Raw genomic sequence first — 21,520 nt, 5'->3', positions numbered from 1 at the left:
ATAAAGGCAAAAGGCTGAAGATTAAAACATTTGACTACATTGCAATTACAAACTTCTATTCATCAAAATACATCCAGGGAGAGAAAGAGGGAAGAGAGAAGAGAGAGAAAAAGGAAAGGTAAAATAAGTTGAAAACTGGGAGAAAACATTTGTAAATCATATTACGAACAAAGAAGTGGTCTCTAAAATATATATGTCTCCTAGAAACCAGTAATATGGTACAACTCAATAGAAAAATGGGCAAAAAGCATGAAGAAACATTTTTTTCTTCCAGAAAAAAACCAAAACCTCCATGGGAAATAAACACATGAAAGATATTCAACCACCATAGGCAACGATATTAGGTTTACAGGCCATCACTTTATACTGATTATATTGCCAAGAAATTAAGATATTTGACAATAACATCCTGGCACCTGCAGATGTTAGGGAAGGTGGCCATTATACACGGGCCTGTGGTGGTATGTTTGGGGGGGGGGGTAGGTTAACGGGATGGGAATCTATTGCTTGGCTTCTGTCTTGTTCAGGCCCAGGAGGCAGGAATTTACCTTTGCCACTGGCAGTGGGAGAACTTACGGGGGAGGAGGGCCTGCAAGATTCTCAAATACACTTTGAAGAAGCCCCATACCCGTCATGCCTGCCATTCTGCCTCCCACTGGTCTAGTGCTGGATACCTGCCATCCCTCTCTCTCAGTAATAAATGAATGGATGAGCACTCTGGGTGAATGTCTAATTTTTAACTCAATCACAACCCCACCGCACCCCTGCAAGCACGTAGCCTGGGACCAGGCTCAGAGGATGATAGACATGATAGGTAGGTAGGTAGTTAGGTAGTTAGGTAGGTACATATAGAGATAGATGATTGATAGATGACAGATGATGATAGATAGATAGATAGATAGATAGATAGATAGATAGATAGATAGATAGATGATAGATAGATAGATGATAGATAGATAGATGATAGATGATAGATAGATGGATGGATGATAGGTGATGATAGATGATAGATGATGATAGATAGATAGATAGATGATAGATAGATAGATGATAGATAGATAGATAGATAGATAGATAGATGATAGATAGATGGATGGATGATAGGTGATGATAGATGATAGATAGATGATAGATAGATAGATAGATGATAGATAGATAGATGATAGATAGATGGATGGATGATAGGTGATGATAGATGATAGATAGATAGATAGATAGATAGATGATAGATAGATAGATGATAGATGAGAGAGACAGAGAGAGAGAGAGAGAGATGATAGAGATGGATGCCCTTAAATTGGCCTAAACTCCCCCTTCCCTTGCCAGCACCCCTCCCTCCCCCTCCCTCCCGCGCAGACGCCCAGCGCCCTCCAGCCCGCCGCAGGTGAAGCAGCTGGGGACGGGGCGCGCCCCCGGGGCAGCGCAGACCGCGCAGGGAGAGGGTCCGGATGCAGACGGCCACGTAACAAACAAGCGCAGTCTCGCTCGTGAGGAGGAAGCCCCCAGCTCTGGGCGGCCCCCAGCCGTGGACGCCCCTGGCTTCCCCGCGGTCCCGGCGCAGGGCAGGAGCCTCCCGGAGTCTCGCGAGAGAGACCCTCCCAACGCCGGCCCCCCGCTCGGGCTCCGGGCGGGGGTTGGAGGCGCCTCGGGGCGCCGGCCGCTCGCGGCGCGCGCTCGGCCCCGCCCCTCCCCGCGCGTCGGGCCCGCCTGTGAGCCAGCGCCGCCGGCCGTAGGCGGAGCTGCGGGTGGGCCGCTCGAGTCGCCGGGCCCGCCGTGGGGCCGCACACCCGCCCTCCAGCCGGCCCCGCTTCAGCATGTTCGGCGACTCATTCCGGGTGGGCTCCCAGGGCAGGGCGGCCCGGCGGGAAGAGGCCGCAGACCGGAGGCGGGCGGGAGCCTGGGAGAGCCCGACGGGGCCCCCGGAGCCGGAAGGGGTACGGGGAGAGGGCTGGGCGGCGGCCGGCAGCCGCGGGCGAGACTGGGCCGGAGCGGAGGGGGGCGGGCGGGGGAGGGGCACCGGGCTGGACCCCGGCGGGGCGGCGAGGGCGCGGTGCGCGCGGGGTTGGCCTCGGGGCGCGGGGCGTGAGGGGGGGCAGGCGGGCCTTTCCCGAGTCGGGTGGGGGACCGCGGGGTCTGGAAAGGAGCAGGCGGGCTTTGCGGGGCGCGGGGTGGAGCTGGGGGTAGAAGCGGAGCCTGGCCTGGCCACGGACAGGTGAGCGCCCCGGCTCCTCCTCCTGCCGTGGAGGGTGTTGGTGTGTCCCGAGGCGCTAAGGTAACGAGCACCCTCAAGTCAAAAGCACTCAGCCCACCCCCTGGCCTAAACTGGGTTCCGGGTATCCGTGGGGGCGGTGAGCCCTCACCTGCCTGGCTCTCAGCCGTGATCACCTCTGGAGGATGCTACACCCAGTCTCCGTCTCTGGCTCTGTCTTTGGGGCTGGAACCTTCATTCCAAATTGTGTGTTAGAAGCAATGCCATCAACCACTCCACCTCAAGGAGGGGGCTCCCAGGGCTTGCACCCTTGGCTGTAGCCAGGATGGAGGCAGATGGGCAGGAAGGGCCTGGTGGCATTTAGCACTCCCAGGCCAGCTGCTTGGCATGGTTCATTCGGGAAGCCTGAAACATCCTGCTTTGTCTGACCTGCAACTGACCCCATCCCTCCTGGGTTCCCCCATAGACTCAGCCTGCTTTCTTTTAGTACCTTTTTCTCTACCCAGTTTCTTTCAGGCACAGCGCAGCTTTTGTGCCTTGGATGTGGAGAAAGTGCCTCTGTGCCTGACAACTACTGCCCAAGACAGGCAGGACCTGAGGTACCCTACTCACATTGTGTCTCGCTAGAACCAGCCCCTGATCGTTGCCCTCACCATCATGGGGCTCACGATACTTATCTTGGCCCTGAGGAAAAACATGAAGTCAAGGAGGAAACAACTTGCCATCACCTTACAGAACCCTGAAGCCAAGTATCCACTGCCCTTGATTGAGAAAGAGGTAATGGGTTAGCCCACTGTCAGCAGGTAAAAGAGAGGAGGGCAAAAGTGGTGGGGAAGGTGCTGGTCTGGGAAGGCAGGGTGGTGGGACAGGCCTCCACTTTGCTCCCCACTGCCATTGTGTGTATGCCCACACTGGAAAGCGCCAAATTCAGCTCCTTTCCCAAGCATCTGAGCTATCCAGGAAGGCTTCTAGAAAGCTGACAGAGCCTGCCTTTGTTTTCTGGTTTATTAGCAAATCAGCCACAACACCAGGAGGTTCCGCTTTGGACTGCCCTCACCAGAACATGTTTTAGGGCTTCCTGTAGGTGAGTGGTGTTTGGTTTTATTACCAGAACTGGGTGATGAAACTCAGAAACTTACAAACTCAGCTGGGGTGTCGAAGTTGCCCTGCTACCTTTCCTGAAACATACGAGCTCAGAGTGGTTGGGGATGGGCTTAGGGATAATCCATTCCCTTTCTCACTGTTAGATTTGGGCTGACACAGAAGTGATCTCTCAATGAGCATTGAAAAGGAGTGAGTCTAGAGTTAGAAGCTCTAAGATCTTATTGCAGGCTCCTTGCCAGGCAACCTTAGACACGTCCCTAAACCCTTCTGAGCATTAGACTATGAAATGGGATTTCTCAGGCCTGCCAGCCCCTTTGTTGTGAAGATGAAGTGATTGATGGATGTCAAACTTCAGAAACTGCAAAGTCTGTGCTCATGGAAAGGATGAAAGGAACTGATGTTCCCCTACAGTCAGGAGAAAAGCCCAGGTTGTGTGAGAGGCAGGAAGGAGTTGGTGCCCCTCCTTCCACCACATGGATTCTCAGCAGGGACCACAGACCCATACAAGGAGGGACCCATTGTAAATACCAAGTCTTAGCATTCCCGGAGTTCTGAGTCATCCCGATTTTAGTCTGTACCACCACTAGATAGCCGAGCCAGTCTTAGCGCGAAAACCTCTGCTAAGTCCACAGCCTAGGAACCAGAACTTTGTGCAAACTGCTAGTGCTGCTTGCCTGCCTGGTGGAGATCTTCACCCATGGCCTGCTTGTCCTGTGTACATGGGACAAAACCCTGACCTCCACCAAGCATTGAAATGACCCATTAGGCAGCCGACCTGGCCCCTCCACCTCCTTGCTGCTTCCTGCCTCTTCCTCATCCGTGAGAGCTCAGTGTTGGCCTGCTGTCTAGCCCTCTGTCTGGCCTGTGGGCCAGTCCTGTTGGCAAGAAGGCTAAGAGGATGAAAGACTTTGAGAAATAGAATGTTTTAGAATCTGTCATGACACTCTCTCCTCATCTGTGGTGCAGGCAGTGTAGTTAGTGGGACAAGGTGATTTAGAGGCTTCTGGGAGAGTCTGCTGTGAGCACGCAGAGATTGCTGATGCTTCCCAGCTCAGCTGAAATGAGACTGGTTATAGCATCAGCATGGGCTGCCCCATTTTCTCTAGGGATGTTGCCAGGCCAGGCCCAGGTTTGCTGCATCTGAAAGAGCCTTTCTAAGGCTTCCAGTTTCAGAATAGTTCTCAGAAGTTGCCTTAGGCTTTTATTCCTGAATATCCCTGGTTCCCAGCCAGGCCATCATCAGAGTCTTTGAGCCTGTCCTTTCTTAACCCAAAGTGTTTGTGCCTCAGGCCTCCTCAAAGACTATGGCTTATGTTCCTGAAGCTACTGGAAAGACTGGCCCCTTCAGCGTCCCTTCCCTCCTTTTCCTCTTCCTCCTCCCCCTCCTCCTCTCTCTCTCTGTCTCTCTCCGGGTTTCCACCTCTGTCTACATACCCATTTCATCTTTCCTGTGTGTACAATTTCTCCTCCCTCAGATACTCTGACACAGAACTTCCTCTTGCCCTGTCTCTTAGCATCTCTTTATTGCAGCTTCTGCCCTCACCACTAATTGCCTTAGTCACTGAAGGTCTCCCATGTTAGATCCAGCAGAAATATGAACAACCCAGCCCATCATGTAGCAATGGGATGTAGCTATCTATGATCCATAGGTCTCTGGCCACAGCTGGGCCATTCAGTTCTACCCTGGAGGGGCAGAATTACATGGTTCAAAACTTCACTGCTGCCCCTCAGCAGAGTCATCATCCAGAAAGACACAATGCTCTTTCTAGAACTCCTGGTTTGTAGGTATGTAAATCCTGGGGCTCTGCATACCGTTCTCTATGTCAGGCAGCAGGTTGCAGATGGGGGGATAGGGGCTGTGATTCATTCACTGGCCCCAGTGATGAATCCAGTTTAGGAAGAAATGACTTTGTGAAGGCAAGATATTTTGCTTTAAAAGGGAAACACTCCTTTCTGTAATATTTAATAGCCTCCAACAGTGAGCAATTCCTGTTCCACAAAGTACTCTGACACAGTTAACCTGCACTAGCAGTAGGTTTCCTGTAAGTGACGCTGACAGCTACCCTGTGGGTGAGGCAGGGCAGGTGTATATCCCTGTTCACCCAGAGAGATGAAGCGACTTCCCCAAGGTTGCACATGGAGTGACAAGGACAGGCGTAGGATTAAGATACCTGGATTTGGGCTCCTTCCCTGCTTGGCCCTCCTTCCATGCGTTCTGCCACACTATGTACTCATGTCCTGGAAGCTCCGTCCTTTCGGGGAGTGCTGAGTCCTGTTTAGGCTGGCCAGGCTGACTTGACATTCAGTGCCTTTTTGCAGGTAACTATGTTCATCTCTTGGCCAACATTGATGATGATCTGGTGGTCAGGGCCTACACACCTGTGTCCAGTGATGATGATCAAGGCTTTGTGGACTTAATTATAAAGGTAAGTGAGGCCTCCGTGTCCAGCTGCCTCACTCTCATAAGCCTATTGAGGGTGGCGGGGTGGAGAAGGGACACGTGCCCTGGACAGTGTCATTTAACAGTGGCGCTGTTGATCTGGTGAAATGTCAGGGGTTGCTAAGAGCAACTGTGAGTACAAAGGATTTTCTCTGCATGGTTTCCAGCAGCAAATGCACTTTTGAGTTATACGCGTTTGTGGCCTCAGGTCTGAGGCTATGAAAACCATGCTGCCTTATTTTTCAGATCTACTTCAAAAATGTACACCCTAATTATCCAGAAGGAGGGAAGATGAGCCAGTACTTGGAGAACTTGAAAATTGGGGAAACCGTTCTTTTTCGAGGGCCAACTGGGCGCCTGTTCTATCATGGACCAGGTATTGGGTTCACACTAGGCCTCCCACTGGGAGGAAGCAGATTCCTGCAGTGGCAGTGGTTCCATTGTTCTAGAAAACTCCTCAGATTTGAGTCACTTGGACTTGTCCTTAAAGTCATCACACATTCATTCACACCTCATTTCACAAGATTGTAAGTGCCATTAACGCAGGGGAATGATTGGTGTTTCCTCATCACTGCATCTTTAGCACAACACCTGATACATAAAGGTAACCTACTAATGCTGAAAAATGGATGGGTGGAGTCCACACTCACTTATTTACTCACATATTCATCACTCCCTCACTGCTGAGGGTGTGAGTGCTCTGTGAGGCTCCCTAGCCATTCCAGTGTAACCTCCCTTCTTCCTCAGAAGAAAAGATCCAGTGATTCCCTGTGGAGGCCCAGGCTCTATCCCCACTTTGTGCACTGGGGCACCAAGCTGGCCAACAAGGTCACCCTGGCTCCTCTGGCTTAAAATGGTGCAGCCACTTCTCCAGGTGGACTTGCCCCTGGAAGTCCCAAGGAAAGTCTGCTCTTTTGCCAGCTCTCAGGCAGGAACTCCAGAAGTCAGCAGTATCCTTTGTGTTTTCAGGGGAGTTTTCAGTCAAAGCAAACAAAACAAGTAAGCCTGAAGAAAAATGGGCCGGTCAACTGGGAATGATTGCTGGGGGCACAGGTAAGAGGCTTCTGGGTGCTTCGTCCATAGGTGAGCCCTGAGCTCTTTCTAACCTTGGGGTCATTTGATCCTAGAAGGGGAGATGTGAGAGAGCCCTTCCCTTGCTGTTTCAGACAGCAATGTAGGGTCAATGATAGGCCTTGACACTGACCCTGTGCGCCCTGCTCCCTTCACCAAAACGGTGGCTGCCCAGGAACCCTGGAGAGGCTTAAAGTGAAGCTGGGAACAGGGAAGAGGCTGGGGACCTGGGCAGACCCACACATGGTCCCCCAAGGACTCCTGGCTCCAGTTCAAGCCCTACTCCCCATCTTTTGAAAATGAATGCCTGAAAGAAGAGAACAAACATGTAAGGAGACCTAAACTCCCCATGTACCATAACAGGTACTTTTAAAACTATCATATTTACTCATCAATTCTGTTTTACAAATGAGGACCCTGAAGAGATCAGACAGGTATTTGAATCACCTAGTCAGATAATTAGTGAGGGTCCTGGGCATGAAACCCAGTTCCCAAACCAAAACCAACCTTGTTATATGAGAATGAGAAAGGGCTTTAGATTTATTGTTGCATTAGAAGGGAAAACCCAGAATGAAGTGTGGTTCCCCACTGTGAGTTTTCGGGGCAGAAGTGAGAAAAGTAGAACTGGGGTCAAGCTGCTGCATCCAGACCAGGGAAAGCTGGCCTGCCCACAAACTCTTCCAGGGATCACGCCCATGCTGCAGCTCATTCGCCACATCATCAAGAACCCCCATGACAAGACCAGTATATCCCTCATCTTTGCCAACCAGGTCAGTTCTCCCTAGTCAGCCCTGAGCTCAAAGGAGGGATGGAATGTTTGCTGAGCAGGGCTCTGCATTCTCTCCTCCCACTGGGGTCTTGCTGCTTGGGTGCCTGCGGCAGTGGATGGGCTGGTGGGCTCAACTAGGGCTGCTGGCAGGGAGAAGCTGAGTCCAGGCCTGTTTATTTCATTGTTTTTTTGTTTTGTTTTTTACTCTTCTGTCTCCCCAACCAACCCTAAGCACTATGCTTTTCTTCCTTCCTGAGTACATAGTTCTGTGTTTAACTGAGTATAAAATCATAATGGCCCTCAATGCAAATTTTGGAAAATACAGAAGCATATAAATATTTGGCTTCTTTTTGTCTTTTTTCCCTACATGCTATATATTTACAATTATATATACAGGGTGTCCCCAAAAAATGTATACACACACTTTGAATAATTATAAAGGCAGTGTTTATTAAAATACATTTCATTTTCAAAATTGAGCTATCAGCTGTTAAAGTATGTATATATTTTGGGGGACACCCTATATATAGCTTTGTTTTTTTAGTCAACATTACCATACAACCATTTTCTTCTCATTAAAACTCTTTATAAATATTTTCGTCACAGTCTCTATCAGGTTGCACCATAATTTACTAAATCGACATTCGGGTGGTTTTCAATCGTAAATGATAGTGATGAATAATTGTCCCTAGACTTGATCACTTTCAGACTATTTTTTAAAACAGAATCCCAGAAGTGTAATTATTAGGACAAGAACTATAAAGGGTTTTAAGATCCAGGCCTTCTGTGCAGTATCTTCGAGCCTGTGGCAAGTTTCTTTAGGCTTTGGCTCCCTTTCCCCAAATGAGGCTCCAGCGTTTGTTTTTCTCTCCTTTAGGTCTCCAATGCTGTTACATATTATGTTACATATTACTGCCTTAGCCCCTTCCATTTCCTGCAGGAGATCTTGGGCCCACACTAAGCTCATTTCAGCTGGGTTTGCTGTGCCTGGTGCTCAGTGTGGATGTCAGAGGTGGGCCGGGACCTCTGAGGAAGCCACCCCACTCTTGTGGAGCCATGGCCTTCCAGCTGGAGGGCAGTCACCCACCTCCTCCACGCACGGAAGCGGGTTCGCTCTGTAGGAACAGCAGCAGAACTCTCATTTGCCCCAGGAGTCTGCGGGGAGCGCTCCAGCTAGACTGGTGGCAGCTTGGGCAGGAGTATGCAGCCCCCTGTGCTTGGTCTGGGGAAAAAGCAGGAAGTCCCTGGGGGGTTGCTCATGCTGCTGCTTTTCTAGACAGAGGAGGATATCTTGATGAGAAAGGAGCTTGAAGAAGCTGCCAGAGCTCACCCAGAGCAATTCAATCTGTGGTACACCCTGGACAGGCCTCCTGCTGGTACGAACCCCAATGTCCCCACCGTGGGTCAGCTCCAACTCTTGACCCACCTCAGGGACTAGTCCCTGGGTTTGTATGTTAGTTTGTTAGGACTGGGCTTAGGGGTTGAGGACTTGGGCTTTATCTCCCATTGGAAATTCAGGGATTTGAAGGAGAGGGGATTTGGGATGACCTGCTTGTGAAGGGCAGGTGTCTGATATCTCAGCAGCACTCCCCACACTGCACTATCAGGAGGGGCACTGAAGCACTCGGCCACCCTGAGTACTCACCCCCACACTGCACTCCACACAGCATCCCACCGAGCTATCACATACACTGCCTGTAATATGGCCATTGACCCCTTCACCCCGCACCTCACCTGGACAGCAGTCCTCACATGCTGAGCCTCAGACAGTACCCAGCCACCACTGTGCACACCTCACAAGGCCACCACACCCTTCAGGCTGCGTCTCCCACGCTGCGTCTCCCACGCTGCACGGAGCTGTGTCTGCCTCGTCATACAGCTCACTGTCAGCAGAGGGAGCTACCCAACCAAGCTGGTCCGCAAACCCCACAACACACTGCCCACTCGCAGCTCCAGCTGGCTTTGGTTCACACCATACCTGGCACGTCCCACCTCACTGTTCTCCATCTTCACCAGTGCTTGCAGCAGGCAGACTCCAGTCAAGAGCCTCAGAGCTTGGGATCTAGGGTAAATGCTGAAGGGGGCTGCCAGGGTGCCCCATATCCTCTACTTTTCAGCTCTCTGCAGAGAACAGTACAAACCTTGGAGCGCAGCCTCGCCTCCCTGGGGTCAGGGACTCGGCCTGGCACCTCCGCAGCTTTTTTTCTACTTAATCTCAGGCTGGAACTACAGCTCAGGCTTCATCACCACTGACATGATCAAGGAGCACCTCCCTGCTCCTGGGAAGTCCACGTTCATCCTGGTGTGTGGCCCGCCACCCCTGGTCCAGACTGCCGCTCACCCTAACCTGGAGAAACTGGGTTACACCAAGGACATGATTTTCACCTACTAACACCTCCCTTGCTCTCAGCAAACTTCCCTAGTCCTTCACGTGTGCTTCAAAGTGAGTCCAGTGTCACCATGTTCAGAGTGCCTCAGTGTACCCTTGTGCACGCTGGTGCTCCCCTATTGGGTGGGCCTAAGGCGGGTTTAAGGGGCTGAAGACTAAGTGGCTTCTGGAGTCTCCTTGCTTGGGGAGGCTGGAAGGGACTCCATTTTAGTATCTTTCCCCTTGGTTTAGTGAAATAAACTTCAGTACAAAGCAGATGGCCCATGAGGTGTGGCTCTGTGGGGGCCTGCTAGGCACTTAGAGGCCTTGGCCTATCCTCCATGTGAATTGGTTTGTGTGTGTCCATGGGAGGTCAGAACTGGCAAAAGTGCGGGGGCAGAATTTCAGAAGAATCCAAGTGGGGTCACGTCAGCTCCCAATAATCTCTCTTGACCCCCCAGGCCCCTCAAATAGTGTTTTGTTTTTAAGGTCAGAACTGTTAGAGGCCCAGGCACCCTCCATGCGTACTCATCCTTCTCCTGAGGGAGACCCTGGAAAGAGGAATGGTGTTAGGAACACACCTCAGGGCAATAGGTGAATCCACAAGGCAGGTGGGCTCCAGGAGTCCTAGGTTCCCTGCACTTTGCACAACACATGGAGCTAAGGGGTGCATTTTTGCTAGTGTCCTCTGAATGCCAGGCCCCATTCTGGTGTGGCGGGGTAGGGGTGGTTATAGATAGAAGCTTCTGACCTTGCAAACAGAATTAGATTCCGGAAGCTATTCCTGAAATCCTTCCTATTACTAAACCCAGAGGCCATGAGGGACCACTCTTGCCATCTGCTGCTTGTGGCCAGGATGACATGCTTCTGCTCTATGTTACCTGTGAGTGGGTAGAACCCCTTCTGCACTGGATTTTGTATAATTCTTATAACAAGACAGATTCTGTGGGGATTTTGTTCTTCAAGTTAAAGATGAAGAGGAAACTGAGCCTCAGAGACAGTTATTGTCCCCAGGTCATTTAGCCCATAGGTGGCAGAGCTGGGCTTCAAACCTGGCTCTGTTTAATTCCAAGTCACTCCTTCCTTTCCTTTTCAAAAAAATTGGCATTGTAGTCGTGTTGCTAAACCTCGGTGTCGCAGGATTTCTTCAACATATATGTGGGTAAGGGAGGGGAGAGAGCAGTGGGCTACAGGAGAGAGGCACACAGCTCTGGACAACTCTCAAGTGCAGCTGTGTAGTGCCCACAGGGTGGCCCCATACAGGGCGGCCACCCAGAGGACTGGTGGGGGCTGGGTGCTGGGAGGCAGCCAGCTTCCATCTCTCCACACATTCAACACCTCCTCAGTGAATCCCTTCCTCAGAGAAAGATACTCTGCTGAGCACTGCATGATGGGAAGATCCTGCCCTTGGATATTTTTCTTAACCATGCTTGTCTCCTGCTTTAACCTCTTACTGCTTTCACTAGTCCCCACCTGGCCGCCCTGGGTCTCTGAGATAAATTCCAGGGGCCAGCTTACAAGGTTCTTCCTGATCTGGCTCCAGCTGATTCACCAGGTTTCTCCTTCGCTGGGCCTCCCACTCTGACCCCTTCTCTGGCTCAGCAGTTCTCTACTAGGGGGATCTTTCCCCAGGAACTTGGCCAGGTCTGGAGACATTTTTGGCCGTCATGAGAGAAGAGGTGGTATTGGTACCTAGAGGGAGAGGCCAAGGGTGCTGCTAAACATCCTACAGCACACAGCCAGCCCCCACAACACTAAATTATCCAGCCCCAAACGGCAACTAAGTGAGGTCGAGAAACACTGCTCTCGTAACCGACTTCCTAGGATATGCTGAGACGTTTCCAGTCCATCTCTCTGGCGTGCCTTTCCCCTTGGCATGGTTGGGGAACCTGTTTCATCTTCCAAATTCAAGTGTCACCTCTTCCTTGGAGCCTTTTTGGTCCCAGCCCCCAGTCTTCCATTAAAAATGACCATTTGCTGTTGGGGCTGTGGAGAGGTCTACTGGAGCATCAGCACACTCCCTTGATTGAGACAGATCGCTATTCCCTCCCTAGACCATCAGCTTCCTTAGGTACCACCTTGGCGCTCATGCCTGTGCTCCTACCCTCCTCACTCCAGCACGGAAGGTCCTTAACCTGCACATGTGAATGAGTGAGTGGATGGGGAACTTAGCAGCATGGGTCTCCTGAGCCCTGTGAGGACCAGGATCGGGTCTTACTATCTGCGCGGAGCCTACCCATAGCGGGTGCTCGGTGAGTTTGTGTTGAGGGTGGGTATGGCAAGAGAGTAAGATGACACTATGCTTCAAGGTGAGCCAGGAAGTGCCCGGGCTCAAGGGCCACGGAACTCCAACTGAAACACCAGGGAAGGCTTCCTGAAGGAGGCTGTGTCTTCTGGGTCTCAACGGGCAGGATTTGGCCTTGTGATGGGGACCTGGAGAAAAATATACCCCACAGTGAGGGGGAGAGAGTAGCGCAGGCTTGGGTACAGGCTCGGGAGGGCTGAAGATTCCAAAGGGCCTTGGGTGCTGAGGAAGGTTTTTGAACTCTAACCTGTGGCAATTCTGGATCGGAGGAGCCCTTAGCCAGAAAGGTAACAGGACTAAAACAGTGCTCTGGGGAGGTCACTCGGGATGGGATAAAGTCTGGAGGGGACCAACTGGTAAGGTGGGGGACCAAGTAGGAGACCAACTGTGGAAATCAGATGGGACATGAGGCCTGAGACAGCCACCACAGCGGGGAGAACAGAACGAGGGGACCGGTCACCAAGGGGGAAGGCTGGCTGGGAGGGAACTGGATGGCAGGGGCACGCGGTGTCTCTCCTGAGGTAGAAGACACCTGAGGTTTATACGCTTCCCTGGAAGACGGAGAGTTGCTGTGGAAATGTTGGGATTCCCAAGGGCCTTCCACTTGGGGGAGCTGTTTGATCAGACAATTGCATCTGAGGCTGATGAGGGAAAGGCTGGAGGCTGTGTGTGTGCTGTGTCAGCTAGGGAAAGGAGGGAGTGTGTGTGTGTGAGAGAGAGAGTGTGTGTGTGTGTGTGTGTGAGAGAGAGAGAGAGAGAGAGAGAGAAAGAGAGAGAGAGAGAGCGCGAGCCGTTTCTGCTCCATGCTGGGAGGCCCAGCAGCAGCGAGAACCAGAGACATGCTTGCTTTGCGATGAGAGTAGACTGAGGGCAGCCAGGGCTGGGGAGGGAGTCTCATTGCTCCTTTCCTGTTCTCACCCCCAAACCCCTCACCGGGACCAGATTCCCATGAGTGAGAACACGTGCTTCTGTCTGGAAGCAGCCCAGGGAGGGGACTCCTGTTATCATCTCACCCAGCTCAGTCACTACAGAACATTCAGAACATTTTTCCAGAACTTTGCTTCCAGCAGAGCTTTTAAGCACACAGCCCTGCCTCTTTGGTGTAAGGGCCTCCCAGCTATCACCAGGAACAGCACAAACCATTGCGGCTGCGCTGACCTCACTGCCTCCACACAAAAGTGGTCTGCAGTCACATATAAAGGTACAAAAGGTATGAAAGCTGTGGCGAAGAGCACAGCACAGTTGAAAACGGGTGCTGGGGCCAGGCCACCTCCTTGACATCTGTCCACAGCCCTACATCCCTCCTGTAAGCACCCACATCCGAGTCGCCCTGCCTGCCTCAGCCTGGGCTCTGCAGTGGCTGTGTGCCAGCTCCCCACTGAAAGCCTCGGGCCCCACGTTCCTCTCTCGGCTCTCCGCCATGAAGAAGTCATCTCCAGTCCTCAGAGCTGGGAGCAGCCAGGTGAGAGTCGTTCAGCATCTGGTCCTGGCTCAGCATGGTCTGAAAGGACACAGCCAAAGGCGCAGTTGAGCAGGGTTTGGGTGAAGGCCACCCTACAACAGCTACGTGGGAAGCAGTGGGCACTGGATGTGGTCCCATCTGACACTAGCACCCTGTAAGTTCATGGTGCCCCAGGGACCCTGAGTATTGGGCCGGAATAGACAGCACTATCAAGATAATAAATTGCTCATACCTTAGAGGTAAAGTTGCTATTTCAAGGCCATCAGAAACCTATTAGAGTTGAGAAGGGCAGAGAGCTGGGTGGATTCATTTAGGTGTGTGAGTGAAGGGGGAAAAAAGTGAATAAAAATGACCCTGCTTGGATTCAGAGATGCCCTCTTGCCCTGCCATGCCCTTGGATATAGTCGTCTTTAATGTGTCTCTATAGATCTAGGCAAGCTAAGACAGTGGTGGTGGCCTCAACAGGACAGATGCCACAGCCAGTGGGCTCAGTGATATGGCAGTATGGAAACTAATGGGCCCTAGAATGTATGGGCCTCAAAAATGCTAACCTTCCCTGTGGCTGGCTTTTTCCTGCCAGCTCTAGTCTGCCTGAAAGCCTTGCAGGGAGGATGTGTCTAGCCCTGCTTCACAGATAACTAAGCCAGGGCTCAGAGAGAGAATGACTTGCCCAAGGTCCCAGGGCAGGATCTTGAACCAGGCTGGCCTCACTCCAGGGCTGCTCCTCTCCCGGACACCATGCTGCCTTCCATGGTAGGGTCCTCAGTGGGCACGCCGGGACGTGCTCACTTGACTTGATATTTGTGATGTCAGAGGCATGATGGGAAATATGTGCGTCTCATGGGCAAAAAGGGTAGAATAGTGTCCACCAGGCCAGAGGTGAGGCTGGGCATTGGGCTGACTAGGCAGGTGACCCAGAGCTGCTGAGCATCTCGGTTTCCTCAGCTGAGCAGCTCTGAGCCTGGGAAGCGGATGCTTTAGCTGGTTTTTGCTCGAGGTCCATAACCCTCCCCATTCACAGCTGGTTCAGCACCATCCTTTGTCCTACCCCAGCAGAGGTGCTGATAACATGAGCTCTGGAGTGGGGACAGAGCTGTCCCAGGCCTTGTACACCACCTCACCAAACTCATGGGGCCTCCCAGCACCTGTCCTACTATGGAGAGAGGGTCAGGGTCCTACCGTGAGGCGGTGAATGTCTTGGGAGAGGAGCCCTATCTGCGTCACAGTGCCTTCCGAAGGGGCCATCTGTAAAATGGGCAGCAGCCCGGTCAGCACACGTGGACTCCACTCGAGACTCACAGAGATGGCATGCAAGTCCCATCCTTCTCAGGCATGCTCCCCTGGGGGTGCAGACAGGACTGGGCTGGGACCTGAGAGTGACAGGTGGGCAGAGCACATGCCGCCTCTGTCCCTGGGGAAAAGCAGAGCCTCCAGTGTCCCACACCGCCATGCACATGCTCCCCTGGGTCTGCACCCCGGCACCAGCTGTAAGGGCATACCAGGGCAGGACACAGGCAGGGCCTGTCAGAAACAGCCCTTTCGTATATGTTCAATGCTCTATCTCCACAGCAGCCGAAGGCCTTCAGGATGCTGAATACACTGACAATTTCTGGCACCAACAGGACCCTGGGCACTGATGCCCGGTATAGGCACAGGTGAGCATCCTCAGGGAGCTGCGGATGGAGCTTCCTCAACTAGGACATCCCTTCCCTACCCTCCTCCTCAGACAATGCTGGCCCACTCCCTCTCCCTTTAACCTGTTTGGACACCGTAAATTTGGAAGCATCCTCTGAGGGCATCACATATGACCCCTCATTTTATAGGTGGGAAGATGAGGGCCCACAAAGGGGTAGAGGCCTTGCTTAAAAGGCCATGGAATTATGACACAGAAAATTAGTGCCATAATTCCATGCAGTTTGAAAACAGGCGCATGCAGAAATACCCTCCCCAGGATATGATAAATAAGGGACAGAGCATGCCCTGACTGTGGCTCTACAGCTGCAGTGCCCGGGACCAGCCTTGAGGAGCACCTGCCACGCAGTGGTCCCAGATACTGGCATCAAACACCAGCGGTGCCAGTCGGTGAGCTTGTCCATCTTTCACTGGCCAGAAGTCAGGGGAGACCAGAGGCCATGGCCTGAGGTCACAGGTAGTTTAAGCAGCAAATCTGAGCATCAGCTCCATCTGGGACAGAATCAGAGTGCCCTCAATGGGGTCATGAGGCCTCAGGCCACCAGAGAGTCACCACCAGCCTGTTAGGCTTCTACAGATGAGGCCCTGGGGGAGCCAGCAGAGCCAAAAGCTGCCCTTGGGCAAGCTGAAATCTCATGGCACGCAGACTAGCAAGGCGTGTCCCTCACACAGTCCTTGGCCAGACAAAGCCCATCTAGAAGACCCATTATCAGTTAGTCACCTTCTAAATCACGGCAGGTCTGTTGAAGTGCTGCTAACAAGGACCAACCCCCACAGGGGTTACAGGCCCAGCTGGGCCAATAACGGAGAAGCTGGCACAGTACATAAAAGGACAGTCCTTCCAGCAAGACAACCTTCTTGTCTCCCACCACCCCCTTCACTAGGTGGCTCAGCCACTGAAAAGGAAACCAACTTTGGGGTCTGCAGGACAGATGTGGCCTATACTCAGCAAGTGCATGAGACGAGGGAGGTGGAGCCTGAAGCCACAGGGCCACAGGCTTCCTCTGAGGATATGGCATGGGGGTCCTTCCTTGCCCAACCCCCCTGGCCAGGACACTCAGCAGATCCTGAGTGTGCACACGACAAGGACCTGGCTCAGTGCCGCTGCTCTCAAGCTGTGCAGGGACCAGGACTTGGCTCCAGATGTGCACAGCTCTCTTCCCCGCCGAGATTAAAGATATGCTGTACTGTCTTCTTTCTACATAAATATTGTTTTTATTACCAGAAAGAAGAGACCACCTCGGTAGTAAGGCACAACACAGTTACATTGTCACTGTGGCAGAAGACCCTGCTGCTGTCCCTTTGATCTCAGCCAAGACTCTGGCCACCGGCGTAAGGCACTTGAGATTGCCCCTCAACTGAAGCCCAGCGGAGGAGCCTGAAAGCTGAGCCTCTGGAGATTGTCCGTGGCCTCTAGTCCTGTGTCCAAGGTTGTATATTCCCACTGATGCTGAAGATGGACATTTAGAATTACTACTAGAAACATACAAGCATCTGTTAGCAAAGACACTCCTCAGTCCACCTTTGGCAACCATTCCAAAAGTCTGACCCCTTAGCAAAGGTGCAACTCCACACCCTGGCCACCCTCAGGGTAGGAGAGAGACTGGCGCAGGGGAACACAGCTGCTGGATTGTTCTCTGCGAGTCATGCACGTGTGCGGGGGTGAGATGCAGTTATGTGGTGACACAAACGGTGTTACAGTGTTCTCAGGGTGCACACAGAGGACAGGTGACAGGGGCATCAGCTAATCTGTCCCACCTGGTCCAGCCCATCCACTTCGGGGGCGTCGAGTGGGCTGAGGCCCCGGTAACCACTGTAAACCCTGTCACCGACACTGTCACCGGGTTCCATTGGGCAGATGTAGTCCGTCGATTCATCAAACTTCTTTTTTCTTATGTTTCCGAAATGTGAAAATCCCAGTTTCCTTGGCTAAAACACAACAAATGCAAGATTATAAGAAGATCATCAAGCTGGTGTGCAGGTATGACTCACAATACATTACACGGCAGGCCTCTGACAAAAGAAGTAATGCAAACTGCTTCTAGAAAAATTCTCGCCAGGCTGGCACGGCTCAGTGGTTGAGCGTCAACCTATGAACTTGGCAGTTATGGTTCAATTCCCTGCCAGGGCACATGCCCAGGTTGTGGGCTCAATCCCCAGTAGGGGACGTGCAGGAGGCAGCCGATCGATGTTCTCATTGATGTTTCTATCTCTCTATCCTTCTCCGTTCGTCTCTCTAAAAATCAATAAAAACATTTAAAAAAAGAAAGAAAAACTCAACAAAACAGAGCTCCTGTAAGCAATTTCTATGCTGGGAAAAGACCAACAGGTAAATGATCTTGAACATGGAGAGCTGCTCCTCCCAGACTCTGTTTCTGAGCCTCATGCCCTGCTGTCCCAGGAGTGACTTTGGTGTTTCCAGGGGAGGTGCCTGAGGGGAGGACACGGGACTGGGATACCTAGAGGACCTGCCTCACCACAGCTGCTACCACAAGGGGAGCTCTCCCTTCCGCTTGCCCTTGTGAAGCCATGTGGGACAGCCCTAGGCAGCCCTCCCTCCCTTCTCCAGCTACACCCAGCAGTGTTTCTGCTTGTCTCCCCAGACACGCTTCCTGTCCTGCCACCCTGAGGAAGGAGGTCTGGGAAGGACATGGCCTGAGGACGATGTGGCTCAGGCAGGTCAAATGGGCTTGGTGGCATTCAGAGGCCCCCGTGAGTGGTGCTGGTACTTGGACAACCTCAGGGCCTCTGGGTAACTATGTGCTGGCCACTCCACAGGGCAGCTGGGCCAGCTGCCAAGGGGAACACTCCCTGTGTTGGCAGGAACACTTTGACCAAGATGCCCCACAGCACTGTGGCACAGAGCTGGGCTTGACTGCAGGGAGCCCAGACCCGGGAAAGTGAGCCTCGGCAGCCTGGGGGTAGAGCACGAGCTCCTGGCCTCCCGAGAATAACTGCTGCCTGCACGTGATGTCTGTAAAGAAACCTGAACTCTGTTCCTCGGACTCCAGAGTGGCAGGGGACTGCCCTGACAAAGGCCAACAGACAATGGGACGGAAGCAGAAGCTGAGAGAGCCTCCCCGTCTAGGGGGCACCACTGGCTGGGGCAGGATTGGGGCAGCTGCTGTACGACATGAGGGCCGGAGGGAGGCCTCTGTGCGCTCCGCAGGGTCAGCCACTCACCCGCACTTTGGCTGTGGTGGTCAGCGGTGTGTAGGCTGGTGAGGCCATTTTCTCTCGCTTTTCCTGTTCAGCCTCAGGACCAATCAGAGCACTGAATTTGGTTGTTAGGTGGCGTCTGAGGAGTGTCTTCTGTGGTGGGATATTGAGAAGCATAGCCAGGGTGTCCCCAGTGAAGCGTGGCTCCAGGATCTAAGAAGAAACCAGAGAAACCACCCAGTGGTGACGATGATGGCCCCAGGCGATGACCTGGGAGTGCCCCCAGGACGGGCTGAAGTTTGCCCACTTGACCTGTACCCCACTCCCCTCTCTCCCTGGCACAGGCCTGGCACAGGCCTGGCTTTGAGCAGACGCCAGCACAGTTGTAGACTGAGCATCTCATTTTCACAGACCAGCAGGGAACTGTGACCTCTCAGGTAAGGTCATCCTCCCTCCTGGGACCCACTCTGGATGATATCCAAGCCACCCCTTCCTCCTTCCCCCGCTGGCTTCGCCACTTGACAGATCTGAGTGATGATAATCGCTTCCCCAACCCCCATGTTCCTCTAGGAGGAGACGGAACTGAGGGCTGATTCTCACTCAGCCCCTTTCCCTGGAATCCTCTGGTCTGCGGCCAGGGGAGTCCTTCAGAGGCCGTCTTGTTTCTATGGGGTATATTAATTCTCAACCACAAATTATCAAAACACTTTGAGACTTCAACTTGTACAAGGATTTCAGAGGTAATATCAATAATTTTTACTAGGATTTATGTCTAGCTCTTAAGAAAGCAGTTTCTGAATAGTCCAGTTTTCACTGAGGCAGGTGGGCTCGTCTAAAGAGCCACTCACAATGAGACCTCCATGGACGCCACTCCCGCGAAGGTTGGGTGCATACTCCGCCAGGTCCACGGATCGCAACCACTCCATCACTCTGTGGTTGGACCACTGCACAACTTCTGAAGGAGAAAGATTACTCTGTGAGGGGAGAGGAAAAATGAAGAGATTAGGTCTAACAGACCGCACCACGGTGCTCTGTGGAGCAGCGCCTAGGAATAAGCCTGCACCCAGATGCCTCGCCAGAAGGCAAGTCCCATGCCTAGGTGACTCAGGCAGCAAGAGCAGCTGCCTGAGAGCATTTCCAGTTTCTGAGAAATAGAGCTCTCATGGAATCTTGCAGTATTTTCTACACTGAGATATCTGATTCCAGAATCCTGTTACTCCCTAATTCTCTGGTTAATTTTGGAACCAATAGTCCCAAAAGGCACACAGTCATTCATTTGGTGACTCAACACAACTTTAAGAGGACTGTCAATTATGAGCTGAGTGTTTTATAGACAAAAAATCTCCCTGGTCTGGCCAAATATTTTAGGAGAGCACATATTAAAATACTTGTGCCTACATGCCCTCAAGTGGCAATGGGTCTTCAAGATACCCAGCCTGTGCCTGATGTACAGGAGACATGAAAACATATTGTTGAATACGAAAAATTGGGTGATGGAAGGAAGAGGTAGGAGCCTTTAGTCCCTCAGGAAGCGGGGCTCATCTTACAGCAGAGTTAGACTTAGTTCCTAGGAACACGGGAGACGGGGTGTAGTCACAACCCTTTAGCTTCAGGGCCCACCAGGAACTCTGAGGTTCCTGGAACATTACCAGGGACCTCTGTAGTATTTGGGTCCCTGTGTTTGCCTACACGATTTCTTCTCTAGCAAAACCTGCTCAAGGATTCCCTGTGCACCTGGGCCTGAGGGTGAGTTAATTTCCTATCTACCAATAGGCAGACCCATTCCAAATGCCTGGTTCCTTATGGGCCCCTCATCCCCTCTCCTCTGCCTCCTTTGACACCCATCTTTCCTGCTTGTCTTTCCCCTCCCTCTCCGCACCATTTCCTCATCTCCTTTAATTATTATGACAGCTTTGAAAGACTTGCTGTGACCGCCCTCTAGCCCACAGTGTGTCTCCACAGGGGAAGGTGAGAACTTGGAGGCCTAGGGGCTCGTGTGGGACACAGCGTACAGGCGTGGGTGTCCAGGGCACCACAAAGCAGTAGCGAAGGAAAGATCCCCAGGACTGTGGTCCGAAATGCAGCCGTTTCGTGATACTGTTACTCTCGTTTCCTTGCACCCAATCTTACAGGTGTCCTGCCTCAGGGCTGTCTAGACAGGTACTCACCTCATCGGCTGGCCGCCGGTGCAGGCAGTGGGGGTTGAACTTGTTGACGTGCAGCACATGGATGGCACATTTGATGCTGAGATGATGTAGTTGGCTGGTCACTTTTAAGAAGAGTAGATCATTCTGGAAGAGGAAAGTTTGGGTTGATGAACCAGAGTTTCCAAAGTGACAGAAGACCCCTGAGGTTCCTTCCCAGACCAAACATAGACAAGCCAACCACATCTCAGCAGGTGCACATGGGCACACCAACAGCTTTTCTCAGCACCGTGGTTCGTACTTGGCTACCTGGAAACTCTTACATGACAAACAGCATGATGTTAAAACTTTAAGAATGTGAGGGAGGTGGCGGAATCAAGTTTAAAATAGCCACCATAGTCTGGCCTGCAGAGCTCAGTGGTTGAGGGTCGACCTATGAACCAGGAGGTCTCGGTTCGATTCTAGTCAGGGAACATGGCCACTGCAGACTTGATCCCCAATAGGGGGCGTGCAGGAGGCAGCCGATCAATGACTCTCTCATCATTGATGTTTCTCTCTCTCTCCCTCTCCGTTCATCTCTCTGAAATCAACAAAAACATATATTTTTTAAAAAATAGCTACATAGGGACACCTGGGTGCTCACAGGGACGACTGAAATACTGAAAGGAAAAACCCTCACCACAGTCAGGTATTGCAGCATGCGCCCATCAACTCGGGACTCATGAAATTGGTCTTTGTACTGGGGTAAGCCAATGTCATCCAGCCAACCTATGGAAACGTGAAGAAACAGGCGTGTT

At 52.2% G+C, this 21,520-nt stretch overlaps 2 protein-coding genes across 12 annotated transcripts in view; one reads left to right on the top strand and one right to left on the bottom strand.

The window, feature by feature from the left end:
* The first annotated feature begins 1,699 nt into the window (after positions 1-1,699).
* CYB5R2 (cytochrome b5 reductase 2) lies at positions 1,700-13,004 on the top strand. Of its 5 annotated transcripts, none has more exons than XR_013999966.1 (9): positions 1,700-1,835; positions 2,837-2,986; positions 3,221-3,293; positions 5,633-5,739; positions 6,000-6,129; positions 6,723-6,806; positions 7,509-7,594; positions 8,870-9,660; positions 9,813-9,891. XR_013999966.1 is itself a non-coding variant. In XM_081152965.1 (9 exons), exons 1-9 carry the CDS (start codon positions 1,815-1,817, stop codon positions 9,983-9,985), a joined length of 924 nt encoding a protein of 307 aa, XP_081009091.1. In that variant the 5' UTR covers positions 1,700-1,814; the 3' UTR covers positions 9,986-13,004. The 5 variants fall into 5 exon arrangements, 4 of the variants coding, with proteins under 4 accessions (XP_081009091.1, XP_081009092.1, XP_081009093.1 ...); XM_081152965.1 differs by having other exon boundaries at positions 8,870-8,969; positions 9,813-13,004; XM_081152966.1 differs by lacking the exon at positions 1,700-1,835 and adding an exon at positions 1,849-1,934 and having other exon boundaries at positions 2,716-2,986; positions 8,870-8,969; positions 9,813-13,004.
* Positions 13,005-13,312: 308 nt separating this feature from the next.
* The window catches only part of PPFIBP2 (PPFIA binding protein 2), a 111,070-nt gene continuing 102,862 nt past the window's right edge, over positions 13,313-21,520 (bottom strand). For 5 of the 7 annotated variants that reach the window (XM_081152938.1, XM_081152939.1, XM_081152943.1 and 2 more), the window contains 7 exons: positions 21,403-21,491; positions 20,748-20,870; positions 19,428-19,553; positions 18,604-18,792; positions 17,179-17,349; positions 14,908-14,973; positions 13,313-13,767 (listed from right to left, as the gene is read on the bottom strand). In XM_081152938.1, the coding sequence (XP_081009064.1) occupies positions 13,696-13,767; positions 14,908-14,973; positions 17,179-17,349; positions 18,604-18,792; positions 19,428-19,553; positions 20,748-20,870; positions 21,403-21,491 (836 nt within the window). In that variant the 3' untranslated portion in view covers positions 13,313-13,695. Of the gene's footprint in view, positions 13,768-14,907; positions 14,974-16,613; positions 17,350-18,603; positions 18,793-19,427; positions 19,554-20,747; positions 20,871-21,402; positions 21,492-21,520 lie in introns of those variants that run through there. The other 2 variants (XM_081152940.1, XM_081152944.1) reach the window with 2 other exon arrangements.

The sequence above is a fragment of the Miniopterus schreibersii genome (genome assembly GCF_964146895.1).
Source record: "Miniopterus schreibersii genome assembly, chromosome: 12".
In the NCBI taxonomy this organism is placed as follows: domain Eukaryota; kingdom Metazoa; phylum Chordata; class Mammalia; order Chiroptera; family Miniopteridae; genus Miniopterus; species Miniopterus schreibersii.
The sequence above is the reverse complement of the archived record's forward strand: the minus strand, read 5'-3'. Positions and strand labels throughout refer to the sequence as shown.